The sequence below is a fragment of the Gaeumannomyces tritici genome (genome assembly GCF_000145635.1).
Source record: "Gaeumannomyces tritici R3-111a-1 unplaced genomic scaffold supercont2.1, whole genome shotgun sequence".
Lineage (NCBI taxonomy): Eukaryota > Fungi > Ascomycota > Sordariomycetes > Magnaporthales > Magnaporthaceae > Gaeumannomyces > Gaeumannomyces tritici.
This window is the reverse complement of record NW_008804545.1, coordinates 2693513-2706186: the sequence shown is the minus strand read 5'-3', so window position 1 is coordinate 2706186 and position 12674 is coordinate 2693513. Positions and strand designations below refer to the sequence as shown.

At 59.9% G+C, this 12674-nt stretch overlaps 7 protein-coding genes across 7 annotated transcripts in view; 3 read left to right on the top strand and 4 right to left on the bottom strand.

Moving 5' to 3' along the window:
- Positions 1-1006, top strand: part of GGTG_00869 (thioredoxin) — a 2512-nt gene extending 1506 nt beyond the window's left edge. The window contains exon 2 of the mRNA XM_009218621.1: positions 140-1006. Coding sequence (XP_009216885.1) covers positions 140-954 — 815 coding nt within the window. The 3' untranslated portion in view covers positions 955-1006. The remainder of the gene's footprint in view (positions 1-139) is intronic.
- Positions 1007-1525: 519 nt separating this feature from the next.
- Positions 1526-2524, bottom strand: GGTG_00868 (hypothetical protein; the record flags this gene model as incomplete). The annotated part of the gene is made up of 1 exon (XM_009218620.1): positions 1526-2524. Exon 1 carries the CDS (start codon positions 2405-2407, stop codon positions 1526-1528), a length of 882 nt encoding a protein of 293 aa, XP_009216884.1. The 5' UTR covers positions 2408-2524.
- Positions 2525-2818: 294 nt separating this feature from the next.
- GGTG_00867 (cytochrome b5) lies at positions 2819-4126 on the bottom strand. The gene is made up of 4 exons (XM_009218619.1): positions 4042-4126; positions 3732-3896; positions 3521-3647; positions 2819-3374 (listed from the first exon to the last, which is right to left on the bottom strand). The coding sequence occupies exons 1-4, from the start codon at positions 4098-4100 to the stop codon at positions 3204-3206; spliced, it is 522 nt and encodes a 173-aa protein (XP_009216883.1). The 5' UTR covers positions 4101-4126; the 3' UTR covers positions 2819-3203.
- A 632-nt stretch (positions 4127-4758) lies between these two features.
- Positions 4759-6334, bottom strand: GGTG_00866 (F-actin-capping protein subunit alpha). Its single transcript, XM_009218618.1, has 6 exons — positions 6136-6334; positions 6016-6034; positions 5847-5959; positions 5596-5738; positions 5389-5526; positions 4759-5270 (listed from the first exon to the last, which is right to left on the bottom strand). The coding sequence occupies exons 1-6, from the start codon at positions 6193-6195 to the stop codon at positions 4922-4924; spliced, it is 822 nt and encodes a 273-aa protein (XP_009216882.1). The 5' UTR covers positions 6196-6334; the 3' UTR covers positions 4759-4921.
- A 140-nt stretch (positions 6335-6474) lies between these two features.
- GGTG_00865 (2-oxoisovalerate dehydrogenase subunit beta) lies at positions 6475-8386 on the bottom strand. The gene is made up of 2 exons (XM_009218617.1): positions 6963-8386; positions 6475-6889 (listed from the first exon to the last, which is right to left on the bottom strand). The coding sequence occupies exons 1-2, from the start codon at positions 8158-8160 to the stop codon at positions 6852-6854; spliced, it is 1236 nt and encodes a 411-aa protein (XP_009216881.1). The 5' UTR covers positions 8161-8386; the 3' UTR covers positions 6475-6851.
- On the top strand, positions 8340-11150 carry GGTG_00864 (hypothetical protein; the record flags this gene model as incomplete). Its single annotated transcript, XM_009218616.1, has 3 exons — positions 8340-8633; positions 8719-9520; positions 9586-11150. The coding sequence occupies 3 exons, from the start codon at positions 8340-8342 to the stop codon at positions 11148-11150; spliced, it is 2661 nt and encodes an 886-aa protein (XP_009216880.1).
- Positions 11151-11920: 770 nt separating this feature from the next.
- The window catches only part of GGTG_00863 (fluconazole resistance protein 1), a 5672-nt gene continuing 4918 nt past the window's right edge, over positions 11921-12674 (top strand). The window contains exon 1 of the mRNA XM_009218615.1: positions 11921-12657. Within this exon, the coding sequence (XP_009216879.1) occupies positions 12194-12657 (464 nt within the window). The 5' untranslated portion in view covers positions 11921-12193. The remainder of the gene's footprint in view (positions 12658-12674) is intronic.

Genomic DNA, 12674 nt, shown 5'->3' with positions numbered 1-12674 from the left:
GCGAGCCGGGGACTGGCACGAAGGGAGCAAGAAACAGGGGCGTGAGAACAACAGTAGCCAGTCAACCAAAAGCCCGAGTGAAAGAAGACAACGCGTAAGGCGGGATTTGCTAACTCTTTGGACGAACCATCCCCCGCAGGATACAATAGAGCGGACCTATACCACAAGATCATGGGGCCCGACCGCGCCGCCGGCTGGTTCCGCAGCCTCGACGCCGCCGCCGGGCCGCTGGGCATCCGGTTCGACTGGAGCGGCCGGACCGGCCACACGAGCGACTCGCACAAGCTGCTGCTGCGCGCCTCGGACCTCGGCAGGGCGGCGTCGCTTCGGATCGGCGGCGGACTCTTGCAACAACAACAACAACAACAACAACAACAACAACAACAGCAGCAGCAGCAGCAGCAGCAGCAGCAGCAGCAGCAGCAACCTGGCACTGCCGCCGACCAACCCAGCAGCGACGACGGGGAAGCCACGTCTTACCCCTCGCCGCCCCGAGACGACGGCGACGATGACGACGACGACGGTGAGGATGGCGACGACGACGATGAGGATGGCGACGACGACCGCGGCGACGACAACAACACCAACAACACCAACAATACCAACACCAACTACAATCACAGCAACAACAGCGCCCCGCTCCGCCGCCTCCTCCGGCACGTGTTCGAGGGCTCGTTCGAGAGGGGCCGCGATGTGTCGGACCGGGCATTCCTGGCCGAGGCGGCCGTGGCGGCCGGGGTGGCGGCCGACACGGCCGATGCGCTCGGCTGGCTCGACCACCCGGGGTCGGCGGCGCGGCTGGCGGCGGGGACCGCGACCGCGTCGGCGGGAGCGCCGGGCGTCGCGGCCGTGCCGTCCTTTGTCGTCCAGGGCAAGTTCAAAGTCGGCGGCGCCCAGCCGCCCGACGTCTTCCTCGCGCTGTTTGACCGGTTGGGTGGGGAGGGGAAGGCGTGAGGGGGGGAAAGGAAAGAGAAAAGGAGAGAGAAAAGGAGAGAGAAAAGGAGAGAGAAAAGGAGAGAGAAAAGGAGAGAGAGGGGGCGTTGATGGGTTGCCCCCTTTTTTGGTTCTTGGTTTCTTTCTTTTTTCGCACTTCTCTGAGCGAGCGGCTGCCGCTGTCGATGGCATATAGGCGCGGGTTATCATAGTAGGCGTTCATAGGTTAAAATTTCCGACAAGAACCGCCTCTACAAAGACTAAGCTCTGATTTCTACTCTGGTTCGGGATTCACGCTTTCGGATAACGTATCTCGGGCTGGTTAACGATCCCCTCCCTTCGTAATGATGCCTCGTGAAAATAACACCTCGGAGAGAACCGCTATCGTGATCATATGACAAGGGCTGGGTATCTCTGGCCAAAGTGGCGGATCCCATGCCACTGGTTCCTCATAATCTCTCTATCTGCCTCGACGTTGTTCTACCCAACAAACCAAAACGCCGACCCATGGGATGTAAACACCTCAAAACGCCAGCCAAAGCAAAAATGATAAAAAAAACAAAAAAAAAAACAACCCCAAACCTTTCCCCCCTCACTTTTGATTAAACTTCTCGAGCAGGTGCGCCATGTGCGTGTTGGTCCTCTGGGCGCCGCTCCGACGCGCCGACTTCTTCTTCTGCTTCTTCTCGACCGCCTGGATCTTGAGGCGCGGGTCCTCGCTCGTGGGCTTCTGGCCGACCTGGGTGAGCTTCCTAACCATGTCCTCGGCGGCCGGCATCTCGACGCGGTGAAACAGAATCTTGAACTCGTCGTCGACGTCGTGGTTGAGGGCCGGGTCGTCGATCCAGACGGACCGGGCGAGCCCGCCCTTCTTGGCGCGCACCACGAGCAGCTTGTGCTCGGCCTCCATGCGGTCGATGGCCTTCTCGCAGTCGGCCCAGCCGTCCTTGATGTCCTTGACGGCCAGCCCTTGGGCCTGGCGCAGGCTGCGCAGGTGGGCCAGCAGCGCGTGCTCGTCCTTGACCCCCGGCAGGGTCGGGCAGTGCTCGTAGGTGCCGCGGCGCCAGGACTCGGCCGGGTCGGCGCCGGCGGGCGGCTCCGTCTCGGGGTTGTACTTGACCTTGGTGTGGGTGAGGAGGCGGTCGCGCACCTCGCGCATCTTGCGCTCGTCGACGCGCGTCAGGCCGACGTGGGCCAGCAGGTCGTCGAGCGTCCGGGGCGCGCCGCCCTCCTTCTTGAGGTACTCGACGATGTAGATGATGTTGGTGCCGACGTCGGTGCCGAAGCCCGTATTGGCCGGCTGCGAGAAGATGGGCGCGGCCGAGTCGCGCTTCTGCTTCTTGGTTGGCGTCGTCGCCGTCCCGCCGCCGCCGCCGCCGCCGCCTGGCGCCGCGGACGTGGTGGACGCCACCGACGGCGACGGCGACGGCGGCGGCCGCCGAGGGCCCTTGCCCGGGCGGTCGAGGTAGGACATGTTTTGTGAGGGAGGGTTTTGCGTCTGCGCTGCTGATGGCGCCGACGTGGGGAGGAGGAGGAGGAAGCCGGCGCGGGTTTGTTTGCTGCTGAGCGGAGCTGCTTCAGCGACACAAAGCGATCCTTCTAGTGCAGGTTGCAGGTGCCGTCAATGCGGAGTTGCCTGCCGCATGCAGATCCACAGCTCCACATTAATTGGTCTAATGCCTGTTCTTTCAACATACGATAAGCGGCAATGAATATGTGAATGCGCTCGGAAAGCCCGGATGGAAGCCCAGGAAAGTCAGTCTACGTGAATCCTGTTTCTTTTGCAAAAAAAAAAAAAAACTAATCCTCCTGGTACATCCGCCATAACCGCCACACGTTCAACACACTCTACACATGTCGGAAACAAAGTCTACTCCGAACCCAGCCTAGAGAGTCATAATCTTGGTCTATTAAAAATGTCGCTATCTCGCAGAGCCCCTCGCAATGCCCGCCCGCCCGCCCGAAACGAGGGGCGGCCTTGGTATACCCAGTGCAACCGGGCGCCCGGGGTGTGTCTATCGTGTCCCTCCGAAAGCGAATATGCATGGGTGAAGCTTCCCCCTCATCCCCTCCCAAGATTCGCAAAGTTGCCTTGAACCAGAAAAAAAAAACCCCCCGAGTCTGTGAGGTCGCGGTCGAACAGCGATGGCGTCTTGTGTTTGGCTTCGTCCCGCTGTTGCGTGGCCTTGTCTATCTGCATGCGCGGTCTCTTCCCCCTGGTGCGTAGGTAGGTAGATGGATAGTATTGATGGTCAAAATCGGGATGTGATTTAAACCGAGGCGGCGGCCTGCTGTTGCTGCAGGTACTGGTACGCGGCGTAGGCTGCGATGCCGCCGACCAGGATGACGGCGTACAGTCCAATGCCCATGCCTGCCGCGCCCGTCTGCGCGGCCGGGGCCAGAGATCCGGAGGCCTGGGACTTTGGTGACGGGTCGCCAGCCTGTAGAGGGTGTGGAAAAAAAAGGAGGGGGTCAGGCTTGTCAGTCGAGAGATAAAGGATGGATGGCACGCTTGCTCCCCGACGGAGAAAAAGAGGGAGGGGCAAGGACATGTGTGGGGAAGCGCAGGGGGAACGGGCAAACCCACCTGGCGCTTCAGGTCGCCAACCAGCAAGCTGCTTAGCGTCTCGCGGGCCTCGTCGCTGTGGCCGACGTCCTCGAACGCCTCGGTTGCGTCCTGTCCGGCAACGTCCAGCATGACCTCCTCACCACCACTGCAAGTGCGAGTCGAGGCTTTGATTTAGCATGCAGAACGTCCGAGCGGAGGCGGAGGCGGAGGCGTGAGGGGTCCGACTTACGGATGCTCGTCGACAAACTTGGTGGCATCGTAGACCTTGTCGTGGATCACCATGAACAGGTCCTTCTTGGTGTTGTGCTCGGCGACATCCTGGTACGTGTACGTCTTGGTGGCCATTTTGATCGTGTTTTTTTCTTTCTTTTTCTTTTTCGTTGGCGGAGGATCGCTACGATGTTCGGGTCGCTGGTCAGTCTGGGAGAGAGACGTTACGGAGTCGATGGGAGGGCTGAACGGGGGCGGTCGCAAAGGGTTGGGCGGGAGGATGGGGAAAAGAGGCAGATTTCTCTGGGACGCCAAGTAGGAGCCGGTACCTTTGGGAAGTTAGCTCTGGTCGCTTGTACGTGGTTCGGGATCGGGGTTTCTCCACCATCCGAGCAAGGGGGGATTTATAGGATTATTTAGGTTACGGTGCGGTCGCCGGAGAGTGGGAGAGGCACATCGCTCCGACCGCCCTTTTGGCAGCAAATCCGGAATACGCGGCCTGGGATTGGTCCGTTGTTGCGGATGCACCACCAGCGGCGTTTCTGGGCTGATCTGGCATCTTGCTTCCCGTCCCCACCCGCCCAAGGCAATCCCTCGACCGAATCCGAACTCCCCCATCATCCCCTCCTCGCCAGGTCGCACGCCGAGCTCACTCCCGACCCGACCGACGAGGCTCCCAAGACACGTGCAAGGCCCATGTGCCGGAACTCAACAACTTGTCCGTGATGCCGAATTTGTTAAGCTGTGGTCCACATGCCTCCTATAGGTACCAGGTACCTCCTACAGGTGGCCTCGTGGCTTTTCGATTGCTGTGGGCTGTTGTCGCTTTAGCAGCTTAGGGCGGCCAATCCTGACCTAATGTGTCTTTCTTGCAAGAATCAGCCTCTGTGCGACAGAACCGTCTTTTCTTCCATTGGCTGCTTCATGACAATGTCGAGACTCCCCAGCGGGAACCTACGTCTCAGTAGCGTCCGCTATGTAGGTGGCCGAACATCCGTGCACGACTCTAGCTGCCAGGTCTTTGGCCCCAGACACACACACACACGCACCTTACAAGCCATTATTAGTCTTTATCCTTTCTGTCATTGATTCATTGATGACCTCCTACCTTTCTTCCGTTGGCTACCTCTACCATAGCCTTCTCTAGCGCACCCAGCGCCACGCAAACCCCGCTCCCTGAGCCTGGCCCCAAACAGCAACAGGAGGCGCTCAACGCCTTGAGCTTCCGCCGCCGATGTCCTGCCCCAGACGGTAGCTTGCAACCTTGTCCCACTCAATCTTCTGGCGGGTAACTGGCAGCTGCCTCCTGAGACCCTTGAACGCGCCTTCGCTGAGGTCGGTGAAGCCCCTATTCAGCTCCTCCTGGTACTTCTTCTCGGCGGCGCCAATCTCCTTGGCGATCCCGCTTCCCGTTGCCGACGCCACCGTCACGCTCACGGCCTTGTCCGCCAGCAGGCGCACGTTGCCGTCCTCGTAGTAGTGCACGTCAACCTTGATCGACCCCTCCAGCGCGCCACTGTCAGGGCTGAACAGGTACAGCGATCGCCACCGTCCGTTCCTGAGCTTGTGTGTCAGATCTCTGCCAGCAGTCTCGTCCTTGCGCTCGTCCTGCGTGCGTCGCATCCCGCGTTCCTCCTCGCCGGTGAAACGAGCACTATTCGTCTTCTCAAACATACCAAAAGTTCTTGGGGCTGTATTTGTTGCCGACGGTCAGGATGGCCACCTTGGTGTCGTTTTCGGTGGGGTACACGCCAAATGAGGCGTTGGGGAAGTGTTCCTCGATGTACGGTCCTATGCTCTTCAGCGTCGACTTGCTGGTGGTGCGGTTTAGCGAGTGGGCTGTGGGAGGTGTGATTTTGAGGACCGTGTGAGAGATCCCTTACACGAGGTCTGAGTGCTGGCTCTCAAGCACGTGGCTCTGGACCGCGCTGGCCGTCTGGGCGACGTGGTCGAAGGCGAAGCTTGACGAGCTCTCGACATCGTAGTACCGACCGCCGCCGAGTGAGTTGTGTGTGCTGATAATCACCTGCAGATCCCACCCCCTGTCAGTCGCCTCGCTCGGCTAGCCCCAATGGGGATAGAAAAGTTCAACTGCCTCGTCGCCGTGCGGGAGGTTGTGCCGGCGCAGACGGACCTGTTGGCTGCTCCCCGGGAGCTTGACCGTGGTGAACTGCTCCTCATTGTACTTTTCGAACGACGGCGCGAGCTTCTGGGCGATTGCGGGATCCTGCGAGATGGATTTGATGTCTGGGCTGCTTGTTAGCTCGACCATCGGCGCGTGGGGCTGATCGCGGTTTCCGTACCGGCAACGACATCTGCAAGCTTCACCGAATGGTCAGTCAGGGGGCTCTGATGGGGATGTATGTATTTGCCCCTGTCTGTACGGCTGGGACACTGTCACGGGTCGGTGTCGCGAGCCTCACCTCTCCTGGAGGAGCACCCTCCAGATACTCGGACAATATCACTAGGCGGTCGTTGGCCATGGTGGGTGTTGTTTGAGGAACTAGAGGCAGAAACGGTGCCTCGGGTGTTCAATCTCGCTGGGCCAGAAGGAGGTGTGTTTGTCCGCCGCGAGTGCGCCTCCTAGGTAGTAGTGCTTTGTCCGCATTCCGGAGGCCCAGCGTGTTGCGGGGCAGCTTGGGTCCAAACCAAGAAGCGGCGGGATACTGGCAGGTGGAGGGGCAGCAACTTGCGACCCAATCAACAGCTGGAAGGCCTCCACTGTTTGGAGCTCACACTCGACAGTTGCAAAGTGCACTTGCGGCACCTCTTTGATAAAACCAAATTTATGTTTATGCTATCTGAATAGACATGTAATTCTATGTACTTTGGTTCTTCCTGCGAAATAAAACCGTTGTAAACTGTCCTCGTTTTTCAAGCAATCTGTCCCCGCCGATGGCTGGGTTTCTATTTGCGGCAATCGTATCCAAAAGAAGAACGTTACTTGGATTCACGCACTAGATGCACGTAGTATCATGAGTGTGGTATATGTGGTGGTGCCAATGTAGCATATCAACACGCTGCTAGTGCTGTGCTCGTGTGGCATTGCCTGTATGACGCGGGGTATAACGCCATGTCGAGCGTCAAGCAACAGTGCCCGCTTCTCAAAAACACAAAACAACACTCTGTGGCTTTTCTTCTAATATTTTGTTACCTTTTTGATCCGGTCATAAATTCCTATATATATTTTTTCGGGTCAGCACGGTACTCGCCGGATAGCAGGATATCAAGGCCACGGCTCGTCACTTACTCGCAGTGTCAGGGGCGTTAAACTTCTCAAATACCAGGGGCGTAGGTATACTCCATCCGGCAACCCTCTCAACCGGGGCTTCCAGCCGAATGAAGGTCTCCTCATCCTCCTGAATGACAGCTGCCACCTCGGCGCCGACGCCCTGATTCACCATGGATTCGTGCACGACGATACACCTCCCCGTCTTCCGGACGCTCGCCAGGACGCACTCCTTGTCCCAGGGATAGATGGTCCGCAGATCTATCAGTTCCACGCTGACGCCGAGGTCCTTCTCGGCCTTGCTGATGGCGTTCATGCACGTGTAGAGAGGAGAGCCGTACGAGACGATGGTGACGTCGCTTCCTTCCTTGATCACCTCGGCCTTGGATAGCGGCAGCGTGTAGGGTGCTGTGGGCACCTGCTCGACGGCGGCCCGGTAGAGCACCTTGGGCTCCATGAAGATGACGGGGTCGTTGCTGCGGATCGCCGCCAGCAGCAATCCTTTAGCCTGAAGCGGCGAGCGCGGCATGACGACGCGGAAGCCGGGGACGTGCGTGAACAGGCTCTCGGGCGACTGTGAGTGGTACAGCGCGCCGTGGCCCACGAGCCCACACGGCATGCGCACCGTCAGCCCGCCAGCGCTGCGCCCGTTGGTGCCGTCGCGGTATCGGAACTTGGCCGCTTCGTTGACCATCTGGTCAAAGGCCGGGAATACGTAGTCGGCGAACTGGATCTCGGCCACGGGCCGCATGCCCTCGGCCGCTAGCCCAATGGCGAAGCCCATGATGCCCTGCTCGCTCAGGGGTGTGTTGAAGACCCGCTCGCCCCCATGCCGCTCCGCAAGGCCCATGGAGCAACGGAACACGCCGCCAAAGGCCACGTCCTCGCCGAAGAGAAGCACCGACTCATCCTCAGCCAGGGCGATGGAAAGCGCATCGTTGACGGCTTGGAATAAGTTCATGCGCTTGGTGGAGCCGCTACGAACGTCGGGCGGTAGCTCCGGGTTGTTGAGCGCGGCTTGCGACGTCTGCGACAGGAGGGGGGTTGTCGAGTAGTCTATCGGCACATTCAGTCTGGCTTTGGGTGGGTGGGTCGAGTATAGGCGAACTGCCGAAGCTGCAACACGACACCGACTGGACCGGGAGGAGGAGGAGGGAAGAATTGGGTGGCGGCCAGAGAGCAGCAGCCTCCTTAGCGGTCTTGCAGTTGAGGTACTCATGGCGGGTGAGTGTGTGGCGGTCAAGGCCAGTCAGAGTTGAGGGAGCCGAGTTGGGATTCTGGAGTGGGCGAGGCCGAGGAGAAGCGGCGGAGGACAATCGATGTCCAACTAATCAATCGTCAATCAATTAACAAGGAAACAAAGGACAGAAATGAGCCTCTCGATGCTTGACCGCTAGGATGAGCAGCGTTCCCGACGGCCAGCCGAGGAGGCGGGCGTCGAGACATGATGTCAAGTCCGAGAGGGGGATGACCTCGGCTTCCAGCGGCCATTCGCGGTTCAGGCCCAAACAGCACCAACCCCTGCTGCCAATGCACGCACTTTGGCGCCAAGATAAGATAGTTGCCCCGTCAACACTGCCAATGGCCGACATCGTCATCTTCCAGCTTGGCCCAAACAGGAAAACCTGGCAGCTGCAGGTTTCAGCTCCCCATTTGAACGAGACGCTGTCAGCGGATCTGACACCTTCCACGGTCTTTCCCGAACACAACCACCACACCTCTTTGGGCTGCATCGCAGTCGACAAACCGCCCGCTTTGTCTGAACACGTTTTGCAAGATGAGCGGTGAGGACTCTCCTCGCGAGCACCGCAAACGCCGAGAGTCCAGCTCGCGCAGACAGCACCGGCGCAAATCAACCTCGCACAACCGACACCATGCCGACGCGGAAGATAGCGGATCGGGCGGCACTCAACCCCTTTCTCCGGACGCCCTAGCCCACCTCAATCAGGGCAACGCGCGAGATGTCCCCCGCGCCCGGGAGAGGGGCGGGGAACGAGAGAGGGGTGGAGAAAGGGTGAGAGACAGGACCAGAGAGAGGACAAGAGAGAGAACTAGAGAGCGCGAGCGGGAGAGGGAGCGGGACGGAGACGGCGAGAGAGACGAGGAAGACGAGCGGACTCGCGAAATGAGAAGACAGCTTGCGCGCGAGTGGGAGCGGAGCAGGAAGCAGCGAGTGGAAGAGCCGCCTGCACGCGACCGCACCAGAGAGCGCCCTCGGGAGAGAGAGCGAGAGCGGGACAGGGAGCGGGACAGGTCCAAGCGACAGGATCGCCAGCGGGCTGTCGACGCAAGCCGTGACCGCGAACGGGAGCGGGAGCGCAACCGGGATAGGGAGTCCAGGCCGAGACCCGAGAAGAAGCAGTACAAAGAGGTTGATCGTGGAGAGGGCTCGAAGCGACCAAAAGAGAAAGCCGGCGGCATGAAGAAACGGGTTGTCAGCGGCGCGGTCATGGAGGAGGGCAGAAGCAAGGGGTTCAGGGGCCTGCGCGGTGGTGGCTGGAGCAGCAACGCCAGCACAGATAAGATGCCGCTGACTAACAAGAACTCGCCGGAATACAAGCGGAGGCGCAAGAAGATCCGTAAGTCAACAATAAGCAATCTACTGTCCGTTGTCGTGCTAGAGTCTAACTTGCCGTGCTTCTAGTGATCGGCATCGGTGTCGGAGTTGTGCTCGTCATCATCCTCATTATCGTCGCGGCGGTTGTGAGCACACAGAAGGAAGTCCCGGGAGAAAACAAGTCAAGTCTGAACGACATATCCAAAGACAGCATCCCCCCAGGTGCGCCCTCGTATCTCGATCCGTTCCAGTGGCAGGACACCAAGGACTTCAACCTGACATACACGGCCGCTACGGTGGGGGACCTCCCTGCCATGGGCCTGTTTAGCAGCTGGGACGACTCCAAGCAAGCCAACGACAAAGTCCCACCGCTAAACAAGCCGTGGGGCTCGTACGCGTCGCGGCCGGCGCGGGGGGTGAACCTGGGTGGGTGGCTCAGCATCGAGCCCTTCATCACGGCGGACCTGTACAACTGGGACGCGGGCAGGGGGGTCATCGACGAGTGGACCATGTGCCGGGAGCTGGGGTCGAGCTGCGCGGGCTTCCTGGAGAAGCACTACGCGAGCTTCGTGACGGAGCAGACGTTTGCCGACATTGCGGCGGCCGGGCTGGACCACGTGCGGATCCCGTTTGGGTACTGGGCGGTGCAGACGTACGACGGCGACTCGTTCCTGTTCCGGACATCGTGGCGGTACCTGCTCCGGGGCATCGAGTGGGCGCGCAAGTACGGGCTCCGCATCAACCTGGACCTGCACGGCCTCCCGGGCAGTCAGAACGGGTGGAACCACAGCGGGCGGCAGGGGACCATCGGCTGGCTCAACGGGGCCGACGGGACGCGCAACGCGCAGCGGTCGCTCGACATCCACGACAGGCTGTCTAAGTTCTTTGCGCAGGACCGGTACCGCAACATCATCTCGCACTACGGGCTGGCCAACGAGCCCAAGATGACGTCTCTGTCAACGTCGGCCGTGGTGGACTGGACGTCCAAGGCGTTCGGCCTGGTGCGGGCCAACGGGATCCGCGACGCCATCGTCGTGTTCGGCGACGGCTTCATGGGCCTCCACAAGTGGCAGGGCCAGCTGACGGGCCACGAGGGCCTGGCGCTCGACGTGCACCAGTACGTCATCTTCAACGTGAACCAGATCGTCTTCAACCACTCGGCCAAGATCCAGTACGCGTGCGACGGCTGGACCAAGCAGACGCAGCAGAGCATGGACACGACCACGGGGTTCGGGCCGACCATGGTGGCCGAGTGGTCGCAGGCCGACACGGACTGCGCGCGCCACCTGACAAACGTGGGTCAGGGCAACCGCTGGACGGGCACGTACAAGAGCGGCGACCCGTTGACCGAGGCGCTCACGCCGCGCTGCCCGGCCCAGGACTCGTTGTGCGACTGTGCCATGGCCAACGCGGACCCGTCGCGCTACAGCGACGCCTACAAGGCCTTTTTGCGCGCCTTTGCCGAGGCCCAGATGCACAGCTTCGAGAAGGGCTGGGGCTGGTTCTATTGGTCCTGGGAGGCCTCGCACGCCCAATGGAGCTACAAGAAGGGCCTGGCCGCCGGCATCCTGCCGCCCAAGGCCTACGACCGGTCTTTTAACTGCGACCTGTCCAAGGTGCCTAGTTTTGCGGGGTTGCCTGAGACGTACTGATGGTTTCTGTCGTGATTTTTATTTTTATCTTTAGCTTTGGGTTTTGATATTCATCATTTCATGCTACTTATTTTTTGGTCACCACCACAACAACATATCCATCTCAATGTCATGTAGATAGCAGCAAGCGAACACGGGGCGAGACGATGTCACAGACCATGATATACGAATCGATGTAGGGGTAGATAGAAATGAAACCTTTTGGATATCGGCTACTTTGGTGTTTTCCCCGTCTTGTTGCTCCAGTCATCCGGCGAAAAGAAGGCTCGCCGAGTCTCGGCGCATCGCCGCAGCCGGGAAGCCCATCCAATGCAACCTTCCCTGTGCCCTGCATACCCCATGTCCCCATTGGGCGGCGTCGCCGTTATCTTGGGCCGGTAGCCTCCAGCCTCCCCTGCAATGTAGCGGGCAGGCTCTGGACCGTGGAAATAAAGATATATATAAAAAAAAAACCAGACAGGGAATCTAGCGTCGGGATTGTGTCGGCATCTATGTGCTAATAAAGTAATCCCTCAATGGCCCTCACGTAAAAAGAAGTGCGTCACTGGGGTTTGTCAGGCATTTGCTAATGATTCAAGGTCAAAGTTTAATTCCGCACTATGTCCGCTCGCTACGACGCTGCCAACCTCCACCCCTTGGAGACGACTCCGGAGAGCCCGCCAGGCCGGGTGGAGTGGCAATGTTGTTGACGAGCAACGCGGATGCGGGCCATGGACGCCTTCCCTCCACGCCGGCTGGCTGACTCGTCTCTCGGCCCTCGCTTTGATGCTCGGAGGCGGCTCGGCCTCGCGATCTATACATTGGAGTCACAAACCTTTGTCATCCCAGCCCGATCCACACTTTTGATAAGAAGAGGCACCCATCTCACTGACATTCACGAAAGGGCCCGTGTGTTGTTTCGGGGCAGATGAGTGCGCTTGTTTACCAAACCTGCCTCGCGAACAGTTCCATGTTGTCATCGTTGTGAGCAAAGACCAAACCAGAGACAGACATTCTATTTCACCCTGTTGGCTGTCTACTGGAGAAAACACAGGGAACGAGAAATGGATCGGAAAGACTTGGAAAAAGAATCAGCGCCGGAGCTCGCTAAAAAGTCGGCCGAAGCGCCGACGTCTTGCGACGCCAGCTCGGCATCGGACGATGACGAGCCCGAGTACGCGCCTATCCGAAACCCGCCAGCCAGCGCCGGCGCGCCAAGACCGCCGTCGTCCAAGGAGGGCGGCGGCGGCGACCTCAACCGGCCCCTGACGGCGGCCTCGAGCGCGTCCAGGAGGACCGTCTCGCGCGTGCGGTCCAACAACGGCTACGGCTGCGACGACGGCGACGACGACGGCGACGGCAACAGGGGAGCAGATGGCAACGCTGCAGGTCCTGATCATCCGCCCGAGCGGGACCCCTTCGAGGTCTGCTTCGAAAAGGGCGACAGGGACCCACTGTGCCCTCGCAGCATGGGCATAGCCAGGAAGTGGATGATTGTGCTCATCACGTCCTGCGGCGCCCTTTGCGTGTAAGTGGCAACCCCCC